Below are 23,586 nucleotides of genomic sequence, written 5' to 3'. Positions count from 1 at the left end.
AATTATCCTTGATGTGCATGTGAGACAATAGCTTTACTTCGTTATCATCATGCTGGTTCAGGGAGGCAAGTAGAATTGTCTTTGGAGCTGGCAAATGTTTGTGATGTTGAAAGACTGTATGAAGTTTATATGCCGTACAAACAAGATTTGAATGAAATTAAGAGCCCTTCAAAAGATCTTTCTGGTGACATTCAAAATATTCTCTAAAACTTCTGTTTATTATTAAAAATATTGGTAATTTTATCGGCTTACTTTAAAATGAAATAGAAAAAAGCATGTGAGCTTCACTTACTTTTTTTTTATTCCAGGTTGGCATCAAGTACCAGTTTTTCTAATCAAGCAGAAAGGTATGGTAACAAAGGATACCTTGGCTGATATCAAGCAATTGATCTAAAGTGTCATCCTCCCTGTCTCCAAAATCAAGCAAATTGAACCCTAGCAAAGTTTTCTTTTAGATTTGTAAATCAGAGAAAACCCTGTCCTTTTTCACGTGGTTCAGATATCTCTTGTATTCTGAAGATGAGCAGGAACTCAAATCCATATAGACTGAACCTGGAAAAACTGAGATTGATATGTAATTCAAGGATGCCTTCTGGCTTCCACAATTTCACTGTAGGTCTTTCTAGCTTGTTCAATGCTCAGTATTTGTCTTGATTCACCATCTCCATACATTTTATGAGGTGAATCATCCTTGAACGTGGAAGACCCACCCTGGTGATGTCTCATGTCAATCAGACACAGAACACACAGAACAGGATCAGTTCATTGTGAGAGGTGGTGTGTAAAAAAAAAAAAAAAAAAAAAAAAAANGAATCATCCTTGAACGTGGAAGACCCACCCTGGTGATGTCTCATGTCAATCAGACACAGAGCACGCAGAAAAGGATGAGCTCATTGTGCGACGTGGTGTGTAAAAAAAAAAAAAAAAAAAAAAAAGCAATTTATGAATAAATAGATAGCACTTTAGCTTTTTAAATGAAACCATTTCATTTATGAATGATTAAGAAGCACTTCATCTCTTGAAAGAAGATGTGAGAGGCAAATTAATATTATAATGTATATGTTGTTTGTATGTTTTACCATAAAGCCAAGAATCTCATTTGGTATCACTGCAGCCAACAGGGTGAGAGCGGGGATTAGAGTTCAAACCCTGACAACTCACAGGCAAAAAGATGTGGAGAGTCAGGGAAAATGCAATTATTTATTTAGACTTAAGCACTTCAGGTATATGTACTTAACTTTTTTAGCTCTGAATAGTTGAGTCGAAGTCATAAACAGAACTGTCCTGATTTTCCCCCCCCCCCCAGCCAAAATCCCCCAACACTTCAGTGTGCTGATTTTATGACTATGTCGTAGTAATAACTGAACATCTTTATAATTAAAAAGAATGAATAAAAGAATCAAAAATAATTCTTTATTTTCTCCATGTATTCAGCTTTGAGAAATGTATTTAACCTGCAAGACAATTTCTCTCTTCCTTCTCCTTCCCTTTCTTTCAGCATGATGATTCCTGGAAATGCTGCAGGTGTGGCCAAGCAGTTCCTCCGCTGTGTGTTCCATCAGTTGGCCCCCAATGGCATCTTCCCCCAGCTCTTCCAGAGCAATATTAAAGGTAACGTGCAGTACCTGAATGCATTTCTGACCGCTTCAGTCATCCCCATATGGAAACCCAGCACAAAGATGTCATTCCAATTTCAGATGGAAGTTTTTTACGGACCTTGGCCACCTCTCTCATGGACTTCAGTGAGCTGAGTTCCATTGCTGCTCTGAGCCAGCTACTAGAGGTATGTTGGCAGTCAGCTCTAATGTTGCTAGTTTTATTAGCACTACCAGGTGTATCGATTCAGTTCTCCTCATGCAGTAAGAGCTCTAACTTGCACCACCAAAAGCAATGTGAATTTTTGGTATATTGTCTCTAGAAGTAGGACCAGGTTGTTGTATCCTCACCATTTGCCTTTTGCATTTTGCTCTCACTGACAGCTTTTGTTCTCAGTCCAGGCCAGGGGCACTTCCACACATTGGTAGTGTAGGCTACCCTTTTCCCCGGCACTGTTTATGTCTTTCAGAAATTTTTCTGCTCTTGCCTCTCAGTTCCCTGTCTCCACTGTATCTGATGGCAGTTTTTCCAAGCAATCTGAAGGCCTAGCGTCTGCCTTTCCCTGGCTCCCTTCTGCGCACTTGCTTTGTTTTTACTGTAACCTTTATCTTTCCACTAGTACTAGTCACCTGCACATATCCTTCTGTTCTTCCAAGAATGTGGAGGTTGCTTCATGCAAACAGGATTTTGACAGCACTTTAGAACTGATTATGTTTTTCCAGGCCTATCCCTAGTATACAAGCCAAAACAGCACACATTATCTACCGAACATTAGTGAATATATATTGTTTTAAAACTGGCCCAGGGAAAATACGGAAAATCCACTGGTGACTTTTACAAGTCCTGCTTTATTTTCACTCCCATGCCAATCTAACTAGGATATGAGTTAGGACCCTGCTTATAACATTTTAGCTCAAAGTTTAGCATCTTAAGCTTTTGGCGTGGAGATCTTTTGGTCAATACTTTAGGAATTGAACTAGACTTAACTGTCACATATATAGTTCAAATTCCCTGCACAACATTTTATCATTAGTGTTTTAGAAGAGGTAAATAGTATTTGGTCTGAGCTAATTAACCTCAGCATTTTCAAATATTGTTTAGGTGGCTATGTCTACATGTTTACATTTGTTTATACTTACCATTTTCTTTCTCAGGGTTTAAATAACAAAAAGAACTTACCAGCAGGGGGTGCAATGCTACGGTGTTTGGAAAACATTGCTACCTTTATGGAAGCCTTGCCAATGGATTCGCCTAGCAACCTGTGGACCACGATTAGTAATCAGTTTCAGACCTTTCTTACCAAACTCCCTTGTGTTTTGCCACTTAAGGTATGACGTGTGGAATGCAGTTTATTCTATGTTCGTAAAGGTAGTTTGTATGTGATGACCAGAACATGGGAGACAGGAACAGTGCTGGCATTGGTCAAGGCGTACATAGGCAGTGCGAAAGCTGCAGATAGCAACCTGCACCCTGGCTCTGATTTTCTATGAACATCTTATAGTGATTCAACTGATGTTTCCAGAGGATCAGATTTACTGTATGCCTGATCCATCCCTTTAATAATATTTTTCACAGGTAACAATAACAACTCTGACCAGAGAGAACTTTTTCCCTCCTTGTTGGTTTTTTGCTTCCACCCTTTCCATGCCCTGCCTTTATCAGATTATAACATTGCATTTGAGAGAATCTGCACTTTGACAATAAAAATCCATTTTGTTTCAACTATTAAAGCAAAATAAAACCTGCAAGAAGAACCTTAATTTGCTGAAAGTACACAATAGTCATACAGGCAGAGAGGACTCAGATTAATGGGAATCGAGCCTAGCCTGTTTGACTGACTAGGTTATAGTTCTGGCTGTAATCAGGATATAGTTGTAGAAACTGAACCCAGAAGTTTTGGGCTCTGAGTTCTGATTGCTCAGAGAACATGCCGAGAGGTTTTGTCTCCTGGTGCAAACGTTTCCATATCTCTTTTTAGTAAACACAGTAAAAAATTTTCTGAGTCTTTCCGGTAAACATTGGATTCTGATGCCTTTATTCTGGCTTAATTTCCCACAGCATGAGTGAGCCCAATAATAACTTATTCTGTGGAAAGCATTGTTGCCTAGGATGAGCTGAGGGATACAAAATCTAATTTTATGTGATTTATAACTTTGTTTTAATTTGGGTGTCACCAGCAAACTGTATGAATCGTTTAAGATTCTTTGGCAAAACTTTGAAAACTCCTTAGCTGTTAGTGAATTGAGGCACCACCCTGCAGCACTTAACTAAGCCAAATGGAATAATCATTCCATTTGGTTATTAGCCACCCCAAATTTGTTGAATCTTGAATAATTTAAAGTAAAAATTAGATCAGTGAATTGGATCATAATGGTTCCAACTGCATATCTGCCATTTATGGAGCATTCAGATGGGGTGTTTACTATGACTTCCCTTTTATTTATGGGAGGTATCATTAATGATACAAGTAGAACAATTGCTTGCTCCTGAACTAAGCAGAGGGGGATTTTCCATCTCCTGTTCCTTCCTCTAGGGTCATAAATGACTCTTTTGCTGTTTTTTCCCCTGTTTGCAGCAGGAAAGAGGCAGGACAGTGGATGGACCTTGAAAAGTCCTGTTCTGCTGTAAACTGTCTGATTTACACAGAAGAGATATTGGAGCATGAAGCTTTAATATCTCACCTGAAAAATCAATTACACTATAAGGAACATCTTTAGAATGGCCTCTGGAACAGCTATTGCCAGGGCACATTCTGGTTTCAGGGGTTCTGAGTTGCAGCCCTGCCATGGGGTGGGGTAAAATGTCATAGCCCAGRACAAGCACAAAAGTGTAACACAAGGTAGATGGCCTGTACCTCCTGTTAATCCACTCATATATATATACACACACACATGCGCGCACACACATATATATACACACACACACACACACGCACACACATATATACATATACGTGTGTGTGTGAGTATACACACACTTATATAGATACACATATATAAATATATTTTAATGAGGCATTTTATTACAGTGTGGGTGTACTTCTAGGAGATTTCTGTCATACAAGGGTAAAGTTAACTCCTAAACCAGCATTTTAGTGAAATATTCTCATCCCAAGGCCCATACTGTCTTGTATTACTGATGAGGGGGATATGACTGTGTCTTCTGGAACAAGCCAGTTCAAGGAAAGTAAATAAAGATCAGTTATCAAGGATTATTTTTCAGACTTTACCTGTAGCTTATTCATGACTGTCACCACTAAAAGCAAGAGATGTGCACAAAAATGTACTAACTCTTTTTTTTTTTCTGCCTCCAAATGTATTCACAGTGTTCTTTAGATTCTAGTTTAAGAATCATGATTTGCTTGTTGAAGATACCAACCACTAGTGCTACCAGGGTAAGTTCCAAGGAAGACAACTCTGTTGCCTCAGATTTAGCCAGCTTGTGCTATTCTACAAATGTATTCTTAGCACCTAGCTACAAAAGTATTATGTGTAAGCATAAAATTGTGCAGTCCGATACCCTATGGTGAATGATAAGAGCTTTGGAATCTAGGTTACAGTAAAATGTGAGTGGGATTACATTCCTGTGTGGATATGAGTATATATCTTATTAAAGATTTGATATTCTCCTTCAAAAAAGCCTATAGTAATCAACATCCTATGAGTCTGATTCTGCAGTCTTCTCACTAGTACAATTTCATTAATGTCAGTGCATAATTTTCCTGCATAAACACTACAGATTCTCTGATATCTCATAAGCACTGTGTCAAAGATGAAACTATTTGCTGATATTTTGCTTCTAATTTGTCTTATAAGCATGGGTACAAATGCTGGAACAGCTATTTGACTGAAACAGCGTAAATCATGGCAAAATAGCTTTGAGCTAAAAATAATGATGCTGTTGCATTCAGGCATTTCAGAGCTGGAATGCTTATTGTTTTGCTGAGCAATCAGTTATTGATTTCCCTAAATCATCTCATTGCAGAGTCTTCTGGAGCCATTTTCAAAGTTACTAAGCTTTGTAATTCAAAATGCTATCTTTACTCTGGCCTACCTGGTAGAACTGTGCGGTTTGTGCTACCGAGCCTTCACTAAGGTAACAATGAGACTGTAACTTTCATTAGAGACAACTGAAAATAGGACAGAAAAAATATTTCTTTCCTCAAGTAGAAGTTTGTAACTGAAGGTGAAATTGGTGTCAAATTTCAGATGTTTTAGCAGTTTTAATGTAGTTTAATCAAGTAGTTATGTTGATTCAGTGCCTACTAATAATACTGACTTTCACATTCCCAGTACAGACTCAGATAAAGGGAATCTGCTGAAAACATTGCTTGGGAAAATATTTTGATATGATTTCATGACTTTGAAAATTTTTCTTTTTTAGAGGTCATTCATGCATGACTTAAAATGCCTGTTTAGTTATAAGGATGTGTTTGTATCTGTCCTAGTGGACAGGTTTAGCCACATTTTGTGCAGTCAAAACTAAATAATTCCTGGTGGTRCATCCTGAAAGCACAGCTCTGAGGGAGCTCTGAGGGCAGCAGATTGATGATCAGAGTGGAAGACTCCAATTTAGGGGCTTCCAAACTTTGCTTCTGTTTTGTTCTGTATTAGGTAACTCACTTTGCGCATGGCTAAAACCTGCACAGAAAGAGATAGCAGCGTATATCCAGCTTTGAAATAGGATTCTTGGATGAAAGCTGCTGTATACAAGTAACAATCAGTTATTATTCAAGTATGTTTTTGTAGCTGTTGGTGAGAGGATGAACAACAAAAAACTTGCAGAAAACAATCAAACCTTTTATTAGGGCCCCATATGCTCCATTATGTAGATTGTTAAGACACCGAACAAAAATGTTATCCAGCCTGTATGTGCACAATTTTCCATCCTAGATACTTTTGTCACAACAATAATTAATCATCAGAAAACATTCTTTTGTAAGTAGCTACATGATTTTCTAGGTTGATATTGTATTACTGGAACATGCATTGCTTCAGTCTTTTTAAGACTTAGAACAGACAGACAGTGAAGAAGAAATGATAAAAGCAATGACAATCTTACATAAAAGCTGCATTATAAGAAAATAAGCAAAACTATTTTATCAGATGTAATGATTTGGAACATTAAATAGAAACAATCAGCATATTTAATGACACCAAGGAAATTGTACCTTTTCTTGTCTCCTTTGAAAGATGAGTGTTTATGAGAGGAAAAAAAATCTGAATACAGAAGAGACTGTCCAGCTGTTGGAAGTAATTTGAGATAGATCTGTACATAAAGCTTTGGTCAAAGYAAAGTAAAGTCAGAAAAATGTTAAGTTAAAGTGCAGTGGAAAAAAAGTATGGGAGGGTTTTTCATTGAAACAAATAAGCCCCATTTAAAACTGAAGCACACATGCCTTTTGTGTCTGAGATCTGATGAAACTATTTCATATGTGCTTGCTAAAGCAAATTGCAAAATACGGGAATCGTTTCACTGTGCATAGACTCTGTAGTTTCAATTATTACAAAAACATTTTTATAAAAAACATGGTATTTTAAAAACATGTTTTTCTTACATACTTCCTGGTTCAATGTTCCATTGACTACTTAATTGCATATAGGAAGCTTGKATTATACCACTTAGTAAAAACTATTTCTTGATTTAGTTTAATGCAACCTGGTGACCCAGAAATGAGATCATTAGTTAATGTTTTCCTGCAATATATATCCAGAAAATGCTTAATACAGTRGAACTCCACACTACATTATCTTTGTTATTGCTGAAAGCTTACCTTGAATTTTAAGTAGAAATACCAAACTAATGACTGCCTTTAGAAAAATGGACCAGTTGTGATATCTAGGTTTCTCTACAGTGGAAATCACTGTAGCCAAATGGAGTGCTTTTTGTGATATGGTATCATGTGGAAGTGAATTCCAGAAAGAATATAATTTGTGAATGTTGAAACTATTCAAATTTAATTGTTTTGCATCTTCTAATGTGCCTGCTGGAACAAAACAGTGGCACAACTTTCAGCTATGCTATGRAGTAAACTTTATTTGTCTTTCCAAAGGACAAGCCACTCCAGTGTGCGCTTTACAGAGGTCAGTGCTGTACAACCAGTCTGAATCTTTTTTTTTTTTAATCCCCCTCTCCCCCCTTTTTTTTTAATCTCCAGCATCTCTCTAATAGTCTGTGGCAGGAATATCTCAGTTTCTCTTGTCTTTGAGTCTGAAGAATCACGTCAATCCAATATTTCCTTATCTGAGTTTCTGTTCCAGGTCAACAATTTGATTTTTTATTGCTATTGAATCTCTCAGTTGAGAGTAGCATCACTTCTGTGGACTGTAATCTTTGTATCTTCAATTTTCCTCTAAGTCTCTTGAAGTCTTAAATGGACACTTCTTGGCTTTCTTATCTCTTACAGCTGCTGAAGCTTTAACCTGAACTTAGTCTTTTACTAACATTCTGTTGGCCCTTAGTAAATAAATGCTGTATGCCACTGAATTGGAAATGATATAATTTTGCTATTGAAATTTTCTGAGAAAACTGAAGCAGCCCATCCTTAGTAGTTGTAATTACTGTAGTAGCAGCAGAGACTATTGTCTCTGTCCTGGCTTATTTGGAGGGTAGCATACTACTCCATTAAAGAAACAAATTTACTATTCTTAGTAATAAGTTGAGACCCTGGGACTCTGTTGCAAACAAACTTCAGTAATTTCACATTCTATGCATAGACCTCTGGCAAGTCAGTTTGAAGGTCACAAGGCAGCTTTTTTACAGGGATGTACAGACATCTGAGAGGGTTGGTTATTTTGGCTGAACAGAGATTAAAGGGATTGCATTCCTGATTCTTTGGGACCAGACTGACACATGTGACTCTTCTGGGCTTTATTCTCATGTAACTAATGCCCCTTTTACATTTTTCCAGCAGAATATAAAGTTCTTAAAGTATATATAAACAAGCACCAGCAGAATGATAGGAATAAGGAGACTTCGATAGGAAGGGGGCTCTGGGCCATTGATCTCAGTGTCAACACTCCTGATTACAGTTCAGGAAGCAAGAGGTCTGATGTCTAAAAACATTTATCCCRATTTTGCCTCATTTCCCTACTTGCTACACATGATGTAAAAAATTGAGAATTTGGAATGTGAGATCAGGGTGGTCTTTGAGAAAAGGGGTAGCACTTTGTTGTATCATCCGTAGAGCCAGTGAAAGTTGGGATTCATGGAGCTGGTTTCCCTYCCCGACAAAAGAATTTATTATGGCCCAATTATGTCCTGTACAGTATAGCTGTTAGTCTGTAAAGCAGTGGAATGCTTTCAGCAAGGATTTTAGCCTTCTCCTTTTGCAGCATGTGCAGCCTACTCTATCAGGTTACTGATAGGARATTATATCCAGTGTTTTGGGGGATGTAATCATCAACTCTCTGAACATGGCACTGCATTATGGATGGGCCTCAGGACTGTGAAGGCACATGACAGTGGGAAGTGTCACTATCGCTGGGGAATACGCTTTCTAGCAAGAAACGGCCTATTTGTGCCTTGAGTATTGTGCACAGTTCTGTTCCCCCATTTCCAGTAAGGATGTAGTAGACCTGGAAAAAGTTCAGGTAATGGTAACAAAGATGATCAGTGTGTGGAATGAGTGCCATGTAAAGAGCAACTAAATTAGGGCTCTTCAGTCTGAAAAAGCAACAATTGATGGGAATGTGATCAAGGTCTTTACATTCACAAGTGGGTAATTTCATGCTTTTTCCAGTGCCAGAAGTAGAAAGCATCAGGTTAGGAACCAGGATCAAAGCAAGTAAAGGAAGTGGTTTTTCAGTACCAGAAGTAGAAAGTATCAGGTTAGTAGGAACCAGGGTCAGAGCAAGTAAAGGGAAGTGGTTCTTCAAACAGTGTGGAACCCATTGCCAAATACTGTGCTGAAAGTTGATGTGGATTCAAGAGGGCATTGATCACGTATGTGGAAGGGAAATCCACTGAGAATTAGGAAATACACTGAAACCATACTGAGTTCAGGAGTTCCCTGAACTAAAAATAGTTGGTGGCTATGAGAGTACTATTGGGAATTATACATGCTTGCCCTGGTTTTATTCTTCCCTAGGCATCTGCTTAAGGCCTTGAGGGGGAGAAGTTACTGAGTACATGTCATCTGGTCTGATCTCTCCTGGGCATTCTTATGTTATGTTATGTGAAACACATGACTTTGAGTACTTGTCCCTTCAAGACATGGTTTCATAATACAGCTGAACTGATTCAATGTTTGTTATTCCCATAAAGGAATAGTCTTTTTTTTTTTTTTTTTGATTGTTAGCTTTCTGTGAGTTTAGTTGCCTAAACTGTCTAGTGTGGCAGACAAGCACCACCGTAGTGTGGGACCCATTCCATCAGCTAAATATGTTATCAGACTGCACACTCCAAGTGGTTGGAATGAAAGTTCTGCTTTAAATCAGGCAAAACAGCAGCTTGAACTCAGACCTTTTGCTTCACAAGCTAGTATCATACTGCCCATGAAAATCATACAATTCTGTCATTTTGGCACCTCCTCCCAAATCAAGGGCTGATATTTAAAATCTGTTTTCATTAAAATGTTTGTGGGTGCTATTGGAGGCACTCACTGTTCCCATGAGTTTTGTTTGGCTGTGTGCTACTCGGATACAATGTGTTGACATTGGTTTTCTGAGAAGGAAGACCTGTGACTGGCTTCTTGGGCTGCGGTAACCAAAGCTCTTACTTCCTTCCAGCTGTTCATCTCCTCCAAGTCCTCCTCTTTTAGTTGTGCTTACTGCTGTGTGCAACTGCAGAAGATGGGCTTCAAACTGACCCTAAACAATTAAACCTCACCTGACCTCTTTGAGGAAGAGACAAGCATTATAATCCCATTTTACAGATGTCACAGAGGAACTGAGGCCCTGACTGAGTGAAAAGTTACACACGATTAACTTAAGCAAGCAAGCAGGCAAGTGCATGAAACTTGCAAGATGGAAGACTGCAGGCTTTAAATCTTAGACACACTTTGTATATGCCCCCTTTGCTGGACAACATTTTTTCACCTCTGATGGTCAATTGAAAGAGAGCTCAGAGTAAGTCTAACTGCTGATGAAAAATTCTTGAGTTGCTATGTTCAGTAGCAGGTTATAGATTTGTTCCATGTACTTATCTCCTAAAGTCAGAGAATGTCAAAGTTAGACGGATAACAGACTCATCTTCTCTCTTGCACCTCCGTGTTGTTTCATCTCCACAATTCTGGGTTCTTAGCCTTTTTGTTCTAATCTCTATTGCCTTATCTTCCCTTATATGTTTTAATGTTTTTTGTTGTGGCAGCTGTAGTGAAGAGGGTTTTTACTCTGTGAGGGGAAAAATACCGCTAGTTTAATGAATGAAAATAGATGTCCAAGCTGCTGTAATGGAGGCACTCTCATTTTAAGGGAGACAACAACAAAAGTAGTATGATAAAACATGGGGCTTTTCTGGCAGGTTTAATGAGAGAATTATGCTAAATGTTATTGCCAATTTTGTTCTCCTATGTGAAATCTTAATTCTTTCCCCTTTTTCCTTTATATGGAACTATACAGTGAGAATTACCCTGCATGTTGGGGCTCTATAAATGTCTAATAAAACCTATCTATATTTCACATGTGAAATATAAAAAAATTTCATAATAGTGCCTATTGCAAAGTGAAAGGAAGATCAAAGGTATATTCTCACTGCTGTCCACTYGATCAAGTCTGTAGAATTACATAAATAAATGATGAATCATGTCTGTCTCTTTTGTAAGACAGGAACAAAAAGTGCACTTCTATGACATTTTATTTTCAAATTTAGATAAAAAATATCTTATGGTTTACTAGTGGATGTCAGTGAATTTCAGGGCATTCTTAATTCCGTGTTTTTCTGTTGTAGGAAAGAGATAAATTCTACCTGACTCGCAGTGTCATCTTGGAGTTACTACAGGCACTCAAGTTAAAGTCACCCTTACCAGACATGAATCTACTGCTGTTGGTGCAGGTACAGGAGATCTACCTCATGTTATTTTCATACTGATCCTGTCTCAGCCCAAATTCAGCAAACAAAACAAAACAAAAAAACTGGCAAGTCCAACATGTTTCCAAAAAGTACTAGTGGTGTCAAGTGAAGAAAGAATTTTTTTGAATCAGAACCTAGAATTTACATTTGTAAACATAGGTGCATACATTGTACTGTCACAATAAAATTTAAGCACCTAAATAAGGAAACCCCATTTCCAAGGATGATGAGGACCCAAGCACCATTGCTAATGTACTGGGCTGCCGAGCGCGCTAATGTACATTGCTAATGTACGTTGCTAATACACTGGGCTGCAAAGCGCATTCCAAAGGCAGAGCTGTCCCAGCAACAGCCTTGTCTCCCTGTTATAGCCCCAAAGCCAAGAAATAGTTTGTGTATAGGAAGGAGTGCTAACTCATCATGGAGCTACTGGAGCGAGTCCAGCAGAGGGCTACTAAAATAGCTAAGGGACTGGAGCATCTCTCATATGAGGAGAGCTGAGACTGTTCAGCCTGGGGAAGACTGAGGGGGGATCTTATCAATGCATATAAGTATCTGAAGGGAGAGAATAGGGGACCAACATAACAGCAGTCCAAATGGTTCAAGCAAAAAAGTAGATCATTCACAATGCTCCCTTCATCACAGCTGCTTTCACTGCCTCTTCGCTTCTGTTAAGTGGTCAAAGCTTGACAGAGCTTACTATAGGCTGGTTTGTTTTTGAGTACTGGTACATTACTCATAGAAAATAAATGGTTGCCAACTGACAAAGAAATAACACTGACAAGTTAGATTATATAGTAGTTAGGATAATTTTGAAAACAATTATTATACCATCAATATTAGGGGAAGAAATGGAGTGGGGGGTGGAAAATAACTTTTTTTGTTTTGTTTTGAGGGTAAAGGGTGAAAGGGTGATTTTTTTTTAATTTATCCATTTTAATTTAAAAAAGCAGTTTTGGGGGGTTTTTTGTTTGTTTGTTTGTTTTTTTTTTAGCCTAGGCTTCTATTTTCAATCCCAGGCATGATGACCACTAAATAACTTAGCAACCACCCACCTCTTTGTCTGATGGATGCAGTGATGAAGCCTGATACCATGTTCTTCAGTGCTTGTTGACTTCAACTAACTTTTCCTGAATTACAGAATAAAACAGCTTTTCTACCTTTTCTACGTTACTCTATTAAATACCTCAGTTCAAAGCCATTCCAAAGGATTAAAAGGCAGTTTAGTCTCTACAGTCTAATCAATCCAAAATTCCTCATTTGAGAATGCAAAAAACATGCTCCTTAAGGCCACTTCAGTTTTGGCAGTGGGATTTAACTGGTAAACACTTGTCCTTCATATTGACTCAATCACCTGACAAGAGTCAGTAAGCAAAACTCCCTCTTACATACTGAAAGTAAAGATAAAATGATGATTGCCTGGCTTCTCCTCCTAGCACTGTTCCCATATGCTGTATTCGCTCCCACATCAGCACCCAATGTGGATGTGTCTTGTTCAATATCTCATTTTCAGAGGCTGATGAAATTATCTGTATATCTCCTGCAATCCAGAGCAGCCAGCTTCTGGCTTCAGGAGAAAATCTGTCATCTATTTCCATAAGTCCATTTATGGGCCTTCTCTTAAAAGAGAAGTGGAGAGTCACAGTCACTGCTTGAACTAAGATTAAGTCTGGATTAACACAGCCCATAACTCAGTCCCTGAGGCGCTCCTTTCCTTCCCTGTAATGATTAGAGATCTGGTACAGAGGAGAATTAAGATCATCTCTCAACTGAAATATGAGTCAGATTCTTCTTTTATTTCTATTATTTGGCTTATTCTGGTGTAAAATAACTTATGAGCATAAGCAGAGTCAACTGGAGCCAGGTCTGTTTCTGAGGATACCCAGTTAGATTATTCTTACTGGTATTCTTCCCAAAGAACAGACCCTTGGGCAAGACATAGGTCTGATGCATGTGTTGTTTCCAAGTCTTGGTTGGCTGTCTGAGAGTTCAGATTAAATCTGTCTTTGAAAGGTAAAGATCATGGAAGTGTAAAAGTAAATTCTAACACTGTAAAGGATATTTGGGAATATTTTTAAGAGAATGGTCAGTCATTGAGCGCACTGATAACAAAAAATGCATCAGTAAATTGTAAAGTATATTGTGTAGTCAATATCTGCCTCAGTTTGTGAAGGTACCACAGTATTCATTATCAAGAAAGAAAATTAAGGCTTATACCTCAGTTTGTCAGTTCTGCTTTTCTGTCTGCTGTTTGTTAGAAAGTTACACTGCATCATTCTAGACAAATTGCTTCAGTGCAAATACAGCATTAAAACAACAAAGTTTTAGGAACAAGGAGACCATCTTATCTGCAGGGTGTCAAATGCATTATTGAAGATTATAAAGGTTAAATAACTAGATCTGTTAATATTGTTATTCATTAATAATTGTTTTTGTTAATATTGTTAATATTGTATTTGTTAACATTGTTATAGATCTGTTAGGTATCAATGAGGTGGACATCGGAGATTTTGGGGCAAGGGATTTGGTAATAAGAAGTGAAAAAAGATATAAAAGAAAGCAAGGAGAATAAAAGCATAAGAAAATCAATTAGGGATATTCTAGCATAACAGAATTTTTCTGAACTTTGCTCTGAAAAAGACAAGTAAAGTTTTGTGGCCTGTGTTACAGGGAAGTTATACTACACCGTAACAGTCTGTTCTGAATTTGAAAATTGTTCATGTAATTCATCCTTGTAGAACTTCAGTGAAGGCATTGTAGTACCACAGTGGAGAACATTGCATGTTGCATTGTTCTCCTCTATCTTGATTTACACTATAATGAAAGAAGAACACTTGATATATCCGAAGAATTGCAAAGATATATATTTGTACTCACAAAGAAAATCTGTTATATTATATAACATTCTTCAGATTGCTCCCACACAGTATACACATGTTAATCAGGCACATTAAAGTCTTTTTTTTTTTTTCATTAAAATTAACTCATTTATAATGGTGAACAAACTAGGCTGTTTATAAAGTAAGAGAGCTGTAAAGGCAAATTACCACAAATATAAGCAAGAAGAGATCTCAACTGATCTTAATAAAGTCATAAATAACTTAGTAGTGTCTTAAGGTTCCTCCAAAAATAATTCATCTTTAATTTCTTCTTAGTTTGTTTGTGCAGATGCTGGAACAAAACTGGCTGAATCAACAATCTTGCATAAACAGATGATTGCCTCTATGCCTGGAGTAAGTACTGAATCAAACTCCCATCTCATAGGTTTAATTTTTTAAAATAGGTCTTATTAAGCTTATTTTGCTTCAGTTGAATGTTCATTCCTTTTCATTTCTCCTTTCATTGGCAAGGTGTATTGCAGGCAGAAGCTGAAGTGCTTCTTCCTTTTTTTGAATGTTGGAAAAGTTCTTAACTTGATCTTGCTGCCCTTACTCTCTCTAATAATTAGTCATGTGGCACATACGACTGACTTTGGCCAAAGCCCCTGCTAGAGATCTATGGAAGACCAGATGTGGGGAAGAGACCAGCTGAATGCCTCAAAAAATGGCAACAGAGAGGGAAGGTGCCAGCCACTGCCTCCATTCTGACAAAAGGCTATCTGGTTAAAGAAGGGATGCAAGGCATTCGTCTGGTGATATATAATGTAGCTGAATTGCGAGTACTCATAGTTGCTTAGCTGCTGAGTATGTGGCTGGTGAACATGCGTGGAAGTAACACAGCTGGAGGGTTTGAGTTGTTCCATGACACACATCACTAAGTACCCAAACAGAGGGATGAGGGTTAGCCCAAGTCTACTTCATGAGCTGTGGGAAACCTTTTTCCTTGTTGACTCTAGGGATGTTCTAATAGGATTTTTCCTGTATGTCTTCTGAAGCGTGTGATTTTTTAACTCAAATCTTCAATGATGTCTCTCTTCTAAGGGAATGTTTTAGTTTATGTTTGGGTTAAGTAGATAGACTGATATTGGTGTTACAAGGTATGATAGGAAAGGGATCATTTCAGAAGAAATTGTAGAGAAGGAAGTTGCTTGCTGCTTGAATAAAACTGAATACATGATTGAACATAAGCCTTTTGCAATAGAGCATTATTATTCAGAGGTCTGAGCATAACATCTTTTATAATACTGTCATTCAGTGTTTTAGAACCTGTGTGGAATCCTTAGTCCACAAAAACTGGATGGAGGATACTCCAACAGGGCTGCCACTGGCTGCATTTTATTGTTTGTTATTCTGTCAAGGGAACTAACGGACATAGCATTTTAAAAAACAGAAGGTGGTATAGTTCAACAACATGTAGATTTATACTAATGTAGAAAAATGAGAAACACACAGGTCTGTTGCTTAAGTATAGACTGCTAACAGATTTTCAAAATTTCAGCAACTAAAACTCAATTAAAGCTGAATAATTTTGTGATCAAAACCAAATCTTGTTCATGTGTATACTCAGATAAGGTAATAGATTTCAAAGTGTAGGTGATTAAACAGAGCTCAAAGAAGCATATTTTCCCCTGATAAACTTTACTGTGATGTTTTGCCATGAGCCTATGATTTGGGTCCAATAGTTTTCGTCCACTTTAAGAAGAAAGATACCTAATTAGATAATTTCATCATTTAATCTCTAAAGTTAAGCCTTGTTTTTACTTGGCCCCAGAAAATGAGGCATTTATAAAGACTTGATCTTTGAGAAATGTTGAGCATTCACAATTCCCCTTGAATTCAGCTAGAATTATCTTCACCTCAGATTATTAACATAAAAAAAGGTTATATGATACCTATTTGATCAGTCATAGCACCTTCTGAAAGCTTTTCTGCAGGGCTTTCTGCTCTGTTGGAAGCCTCTATCTAATATGATAGTTTTGTTCCATTGACTGCTTTGCATACCAAGGGCATGCCTTGTGTTAGCCAAAGGCTCGACTGGCATTTCTCACTGCGCTCTAGGAAAGGGACTATGAAAATTTTTACTGCAAAAACACAATATGCACTACACTGAGTCCCATTGTTTTCCCCTTGGGGTCCTTCTTGTTCTGGCACAAATCATTTCTCAATGCTTATACCTTTATGGTCAAAATGGAGCAGTTCATGAAGGAATATAGGAGGATTTCATTTATCCCTTATAGCCCTTGTATCAGCATGTAGAATGCCATAAGGTTTAAATGTATGATGTAGTTTTTCAGATTTAAATATAATTAAAGGAAAAAACTACATCTTTATAGTGCATATTTACCTGCGTGACCATAGAAGGTTTTGTTTCGTTTCAGCATTTCTAAAAATAAATTATTTAATACTTGTACAATAAAAATTACTTTTAAAAATTTGTGCAGTGGAAATAATTAGTAAGAATAATTCAAATGCTGCCTTTACCATCCTTTTGAAAGTTGCAACTAACTTGAGTGCCATTAAGATGCTATATTTTGAATGATGTTGCTCAGGAATATCCCAGAACCTTTGTTAGTTTAAAAAAAAAAAAAAAAAGTTGCACTTAAAAATTTCAGTGATGTTTATAAGTAAAATACATGAGGACAGTCACTCAAACTGCTTTTCCATCATGATTCATGTGAACATAAGGGCATCCGTGCCTGTTACTTAATTTTGTTTTCCAGGATTGTAGCTGATTGGTTTCACTCGCAGAAATGCTCAGTTGCTTAAAGAACTGAGCTGGTAAACTCTCATTGACTTTAAAAAACTTTGCTTCTGGACCAGTGTAAATTTTAGGAGATATATGTTAAGGATATTATTGCAAGTTTCATCAGATAATCTTTTATCACTGTAACAGATGAGAATATTTTATAATGCATGATGCAGCTAGTGTGACTGGTTTTTTTTATACTGTCATCAAATAAGAAGGCAAATTACTGTGAGAAGAAAAAGATCCAAGAATACATACTCCTAGTTAGAGTAGACAGTAAAGAATTTGAGACAGACAAGAAACAGTATTTTTGTGAACAAGAAGAAAAGATGAAAACATGAATATATTCAAAATCTGGTGATTAAATATGTTTCTTTTGTGTTGTAGTGTGGAACAGCAGCAATGGAATGCATGAGGCAATATGTTGGGGAAGTGCTGGATTTCATCGCAGATATGCATACCTTAACCAAATTAAAGGTTAGTTATGGGCATACATTTACCTAAAGTGTGTGAGCTAATTACTATTTAGTATTTTCTGTAATTAATCTACTTGGAAGAATCCTTTGGAAGTTTCTGAGGATGACTGACAGTTTTTTTTTTGTTTGGTTGGGTTTTTTTTAAAGTTAGTACTGTTATAGATAAGTCACTTCTCAGGGATAGGCAAAAAGTATCTTATGCAGTGTTGAAATGGAGGCTAATTTGAATATGTGGAGCACAGAATAAAAATGCAGGCTTTCTTTTTATGCAATATGGAGGTTGATGATAAGATAATGTCATAACAAAATCATTGTATGAGAAGTAGTCATGTTAAAAATAACCCATCTCAGCACAAAATTCCTTACCTGTATAACTAATTACACTGTTCTGGAGAAATCCTGCATCTGTTATATACCCAAGCAGACATTCTTAGTGTTCAGAAGAAGTTCAGAGATTATTAAAATGAAGTAATTGACAAATGTCCTTTTCCTTGTAGATGCTGTTGTTTTCTTCATCATACTACATTCTGTTGAGGTGGGGAAAACTGACTGGTAGCTCTCTCTGTAGTCCAAACTGCTTTTTGGTTCTTGTATGTTAGTTTGATGCCAAAGGGCAAGTGTAAGAGGATTGATAGGAAAACATTTCTGTCAACATAAAATGTTTAGGAATAAATTTCATGAGAACGCTTAAGTAATAATTAGCTGGTCAAAATTTGGAATTTCTATTTGACAAGGAACCCAGTATCTCTTAAATTTAATACAAAATGAAAATTCTTGAAGAAAGATGTTTAGAAAAGAATTAGGTGAAATCATATTGCTGCAGTATAACAGGAAATACTTTGATCTAGAAGAGGAGCTGTTTCAATCACAAGCAAAGTACCATCTACTGTTAATAGCTTAAATAAAGAACTAATGGAATTTGACAGACAGTTATTGATATATTAGCTGAAATAATGCTGTGTAGGGGGCAATATTATTTAGGTTGTTTAGAATAACCCTGTCCCATTGGGTAGTTTTATCATACCATCTGGACCTCAGTATTCAGTAAGCAATGAGCTGAAGATGAAACTGCAGTGGTTAGAGTCCTCCTTTGTGTAGAGGGAAAACACCTGTCTAACAGTAGAACCATCTAAATATCACTTCTCTCCTCAATGTCATGCTAAGTTAGAGCTTACTCTTTTGAGCTACGTGCTGGCAGCCTGCAAAAGGGTGGATTTCATTCAGCACATAAAATGAAGGTAAAGATGTAAAGAGGCCTTGATGCTTCTGACTTCTGCAGAGCTAGCAAGACAAACTGATGGTGTAGGAGTGCAGCAGAGGGACCATTCCAAATACAGAAGAGAGTCTGTGCTGTCAAAGATGCAGCCAATTCTAAAATCTGGCAACAGGTTTTAGCATTTGTACATCAGGAACTTGGTGATTCAAGGGGAAGTTCATCAGTTGAAAGAGAGGTCATTTCATCACTGGCATAGTCAAGTAGCTGCCAAGTTGCATGTATGTGATCTAAAGTTTAGTTCGCAGATAGAGGGGAAAAAACTGCTTCCAGTTCTAGCTAGCAAGAATCATATTGCCATCACTTACATGCCTGGGTTTTGATATATGTGGTCTTCTAGGGAAGTTTTTTGACCAGGCTCTCACATTTATTTCTAACCTGAAGAGCAGCTGCTGTTCTGTAATGCAGTGTGCCTCTGCTAATAAAGGATACTGAAGTCTGTTTTCCTGAGAAACGGGTATGGTGTTTCCCCGGAAGAGCCTCTCTCGTATTGTACCAGTCCCCTGCTGAAAGTTACTAGCGATGCATTGGAGTGTTTCATGCCACGAGTTCATTCCTTACCTTCTGTCACAGGCAAGACAGAGTAAACGACAACCTGTAGTGGATTTGGATACTGAAGTTTTATTTATGAACCAACGAGATTAGAGCTTTTACCCTACTTGATTATCTAGCACATTCCCCTCCTTGCTTCACCCCCTTCCCCCACCCCCTGCAGCGGGGACTCTTTACTGCAAGGTGATAATGCTTACCACACAGGAGGAAGAATCTCGACTAAACTGAAAATCACATCTCTTGAAACCTGAAATAACCTTGTTTCACTGCAAAAAATATCTTTTTGTAGTTCATATCCTGTTGGCCATTTGCCTTGAATCCCATTGAGTTAAAAAAAAAAAAAAAAAAAAACACCTCCAATAAGGGAAACAGCCTTTTGTTCTGGAGTAGAAATTTACTTCAAAGCATGAACTAATTAATCATTTTCAGCTGAATTGAATTCCCTTCCCACTCTATCCTTTAAAGTTATCCACCCATTTCTTTTTCACTTCACAATCGTTTTCAAAATAGGTTGGCACATGAATCATAAATGAGAGATACATCTGGTTTGCCAGTTCCATAGAAAAACACAAATTTGACTGAAACCAGGAATTTATTTGTAAATACTTGCAGGTGTCCTCTCTTGCACATAAAATGTTTTTGTAGAAAGCTCTCTGCCATTCGCACTTTTTATCCATGTCACTTCTTCCTTGAACTGAACTGTAGTCTGATTTTTATAAATTCTCTTACAATGCTTAAGTCTAATCAGATGGTAGTTTCTCCTGCTCTTTAGTTATTACATTTTTACACATGGATATAGCTAGAACACAAACTAAAACTTTACCTGGTTCTTCTCTTTTATATTTCAAAATTAGACACCAAGCTCCCAGAATGTGTAGGTTGAGGCATTTAAAACTGAATCAGAACTGAACAGTCCCGAATTTTACGTTGTTTTGATTTAGACGTATAATACAGGAATCTGACAAAGAAGAGATGAGCATTGTAGGAGAGTCCAAATGACCATAATTTTATGTATTGTGAAAAATAAGTTTTGTCTGTCTTTGTGAAATGAAAAGGCAGATCGTATTCCTTAAGACAGTTTCAATTTGAGAAATCTTAGCCTTTTCACTTTTGCATTCAAGCAGATATCTTAAAAGAAATTAATTCTGTGGTTCCAATATAGTTGGGAAAATACTGCAAACATTTCTAAGTAAAAACTTCACAAATAGTTGGAATTTTAAACAAATTCACAACATCTAGATTCATACTCTTTTGTGTTGATTTAATATAATTACTTACATTGTCTACATTTTATTAACACAGGTGTTCCTAGAAAGTGAGTCCTAAGATTATCCAGTTGTATAATTTTTTACTACAAGTATTATCAACAGCATCTGAACTGGCAAATTGACAAGAAGAATACCATATGACTTATATGACCAGTAACAATCCTACAGCAAAACTTTAATCTTGGTTTTCAAATTTCAAGTGAAGTTTCATAGAGGAAAGAATAAAAAATTAGAAAAATGTTATTAAATTATTTCATATAATATATGTAAAAAAAAAATCCCCCTTTACAAATTCAGTGAACAGAAATAGAGTTAGTTACTAAAGCTATTTACTCGTTTCTGATATCTTGAGTGTCTGAGAATAGCCTGTTTCTGTGAAAGAGATGTTAGTTATTTGCAGTCTTGCATACTAGTAACCMGTACATTATAAACAAGGTATAAATGTTAATTCTCAAGATAATAACATTCTAGTTTATTACTTCTGTTGGGCTTATTATCTTTTTTTCCCTTTGGGATAACATTTTAATTTCTAAAAGCTCTGCAAAATTTTACTTCTTCAAAAACAGTGGAATTTCATAAGTATAATATATCTGCCTGCCTGCCTATCCTTGTTACCTCTCTCTGTAGCTAGGTGACTAGGTGGTGTTCATGCTGATATATATATTTTTTTCCTCTTGAAAGAGACTTCAAGTAAGTGATTTTGATAGTATAAGTTGCTGGGGTCAGATACTTCTCTGCTATAAAATGTTATAGGTTCACTGATTTCTGACACGTTATARTAATTCAATAATTGATGACCTGGATTTTCTTGCGCAAAGCATATGGCTTTCCCTTAAGCAAGCACATGCCCTCAGCATGTGTTCTGTTACTCCTATAACATAAGATAATGCAAAGTTAGCTCAATTACAAATGTAGAAATATCTCAAGAAGCACCAGTGAAACGTTCATTAGAGCTGACAAAACAGGATAATAAATTATCTTTCCAGTCATAAATATTTGCAGGTGTCTTGGTAGCCCTTATATTTCCAGGGCTTAAATGCACTTGTAGCATGAACAGTGCAAAATATTCATATCTCTGGTGAATGGGTGATAGCTTATTTCTGTACATGTAAATGGAATCTTGCACGGGGAAGGCATTTCCTACACAAAGAATGCTGCCTTATTAAATGGTTAGATTCTCTGATCTTCAGTTAAAACTGTCTCAATGTGAAACCATTAGTTTGTATTCAGCAGGTGTTGAGTTTGCTGATACAAACAGTGCACATACATTTTGCACAATTCTCTTGTGTTGGCTCTTGAAAATGTGGTCCTCCATGGAAGGAGCTGCATCATAATGCTGTTACTAATATAGGCATTGGAGAAGTTTTTAATCTATTTCTGATTTTTGTTCCATAGCTTCATAGACACAATTAGAGACTCTGAGAAAGGGATTGAAGGGAAATAGACTATACTGAAGCTTGGAAGAAGTTAGACCTAATGACATAGTCTTTTGGGTAGGGAATCAGATCTTTGCTTTGCAGAGTCACATGAAGACGTGTTCTCAGCCACTGCATGAAGACACATTTGGTGGGCATCTGAAAGTTGGTTTAGCTCAAATTGCTGCTATGGAAATTACACGAGGAAACCACAGAGACAACAAAGCTGTGATCCGATATTTGCCTTGGCTATACCATCCGCCTTCTGCAATGCAACAAGGGTAAGGATGCCTTTCCACCAGAAAGAATACTAGAATGAGTTGGAAATCTTCAGAGAATTCTGCATTTATTGCCACATTGCTTAGATAGGACCTACACTTGGGAGTGGTGGCAGTGGGACATTGAAACAGCTGGTTGGCAGCTCCCAGTTTCCTGAGGAGTTCATCAGTGCCACATTTAAGTGGAGGCTAACGGGACCTGGGAGGTAACTTTATTGACTTGAGTTATTCTGGAAAAGAACTGATTGTAGATCAGTAGATCTACAATGGAAATGAACTTTATTGTAGAAAGTGAAAGCAATGCAGGTACTTGGTCAGGCCTAGAATTATAAAGAATATAGTGGGAATTATAAAGTACAGTAGAAAATGCCCAATGAAATTACTAAATGCAAATAAGAACTTTTAAGTGTGTGATGATAATAATACTGACTTCTCCTGGTTAAAGTCAGATGTGAGAAATTCTGCTCTTGAAGACATGCTTTTATCCCTTTTCACTGTGAAAAATCCTAACCTGAAGTGTTTTATGTTGAAACATAAGGACAAGATACTGTCCCTTCTCTTACAATGTTAGCGAACAGAGAGATATTTTGAGTATAGAGCACTGGACTTTGTTTCAACAAATCTGTGTTCCTGTCCCAACTTTGTCCCAGACTTCTGGCCACAGTAGTTGTTTTTTGATCTGAAATCAATTTTTTTTTTTATGCCTGTGAATTTAAAAGAGTAAGTAATCTGAACTTCGTAACAGCAAGGGAATAGGCAAGATGACACCAGAGAAGTATTATTCCTTTTCAGATTAAATAGGCAAATTGATTTGAAATTAAACATTTCGCTAGATGGTGGATTAATACTTAAGTGTCCCAAAAAAGAATAGTCCCTGCCCTGAAAAGCATGCAGTCCAAATGTCCAAAGAGAGGCTAAGGAAAAGAGAAATTAACTGCATTTTACTGATGGAGAAGTGGAACACTGAGCAAAAATAATACAGGGAGCCTGCCTCAGAGCTAATGGTGGAATGAGAAGTTTCATGACAAGCCTTGTCAGCTGTGTGCTATCCAGAGGAGCTACGAAGAGCAACTCCACTTGGATAACCCTTTC

At 37.1% G+C, this 23,586-nt stretch overlaps 1 protein-coding gene across 2 annotated transcripts in view; it reads left to right on the top strand.

The window, feature by feature from the left end:
- Positions 1–23,586, top strand: part of UNC79 (unc-79 homolog, NALCN channel complex subunit) — a 107,248-nt gene that overhangs the window by 72,105 nt on the left and 11,557 nt on the right. For both annotated transcript variants that reach the window (XM_026079529.1, XM_026079530.1), the window contains 10 exons: positions 309–347; positions 1,499–1,611; positions 1,698–1,783; positions 2,751–2,924; positions 4,922–4,990; positions 5,581–5,691; positions 11,485–11,589; positions 14,763–14,840; positions 17,620–17,709; positions 22,322–22,497. In XM_026079529.1, coding sequence (XP_025935314.1) covers positions 309–347; positions 1,499–1,611; positions 1,698–1,783; positions 2,751–2,924; positions 4,922–4,990; positions 5,581–5,691; positions 11,485–11,589; positions 14,763–14,840; positions 17,620–17,709; positions 22,322–22,497 — 1,041 coding nt within the window. The remainder of the gene's footprint in view (positions 1–308; positions 348–1,498; positions 1,612–1,697; positions 1,784–2,750; positions 2,925–4,921; positions 4,991–5,580; positions 5,692–11,484; positions 11,590–14,762; positions 14,841–17,619; positions 17,710–22,321; positions 22,498–23,586) is intronic.

This window comes from Apteryx rowi, unplaced genomic scaffold (genome assembly GCF_003343035.1).
Source record: "Apteryx rowi isolate R43461 unplaced genomic scaffold, aptRow1 scaffold_5, whole genome shotgun sequence".
Lineage (NCBI taxonomy): Eukaryota > Metazoa > Chordata > Aves > Apterygiformes > Apterygidae > Apteryx > Apteryx rowi.
The sequence above is the reverse complement of the archived record's forward strand: the minus strand, read 5'-3'. Positions and strand labels throughout refer to the sequence as shown.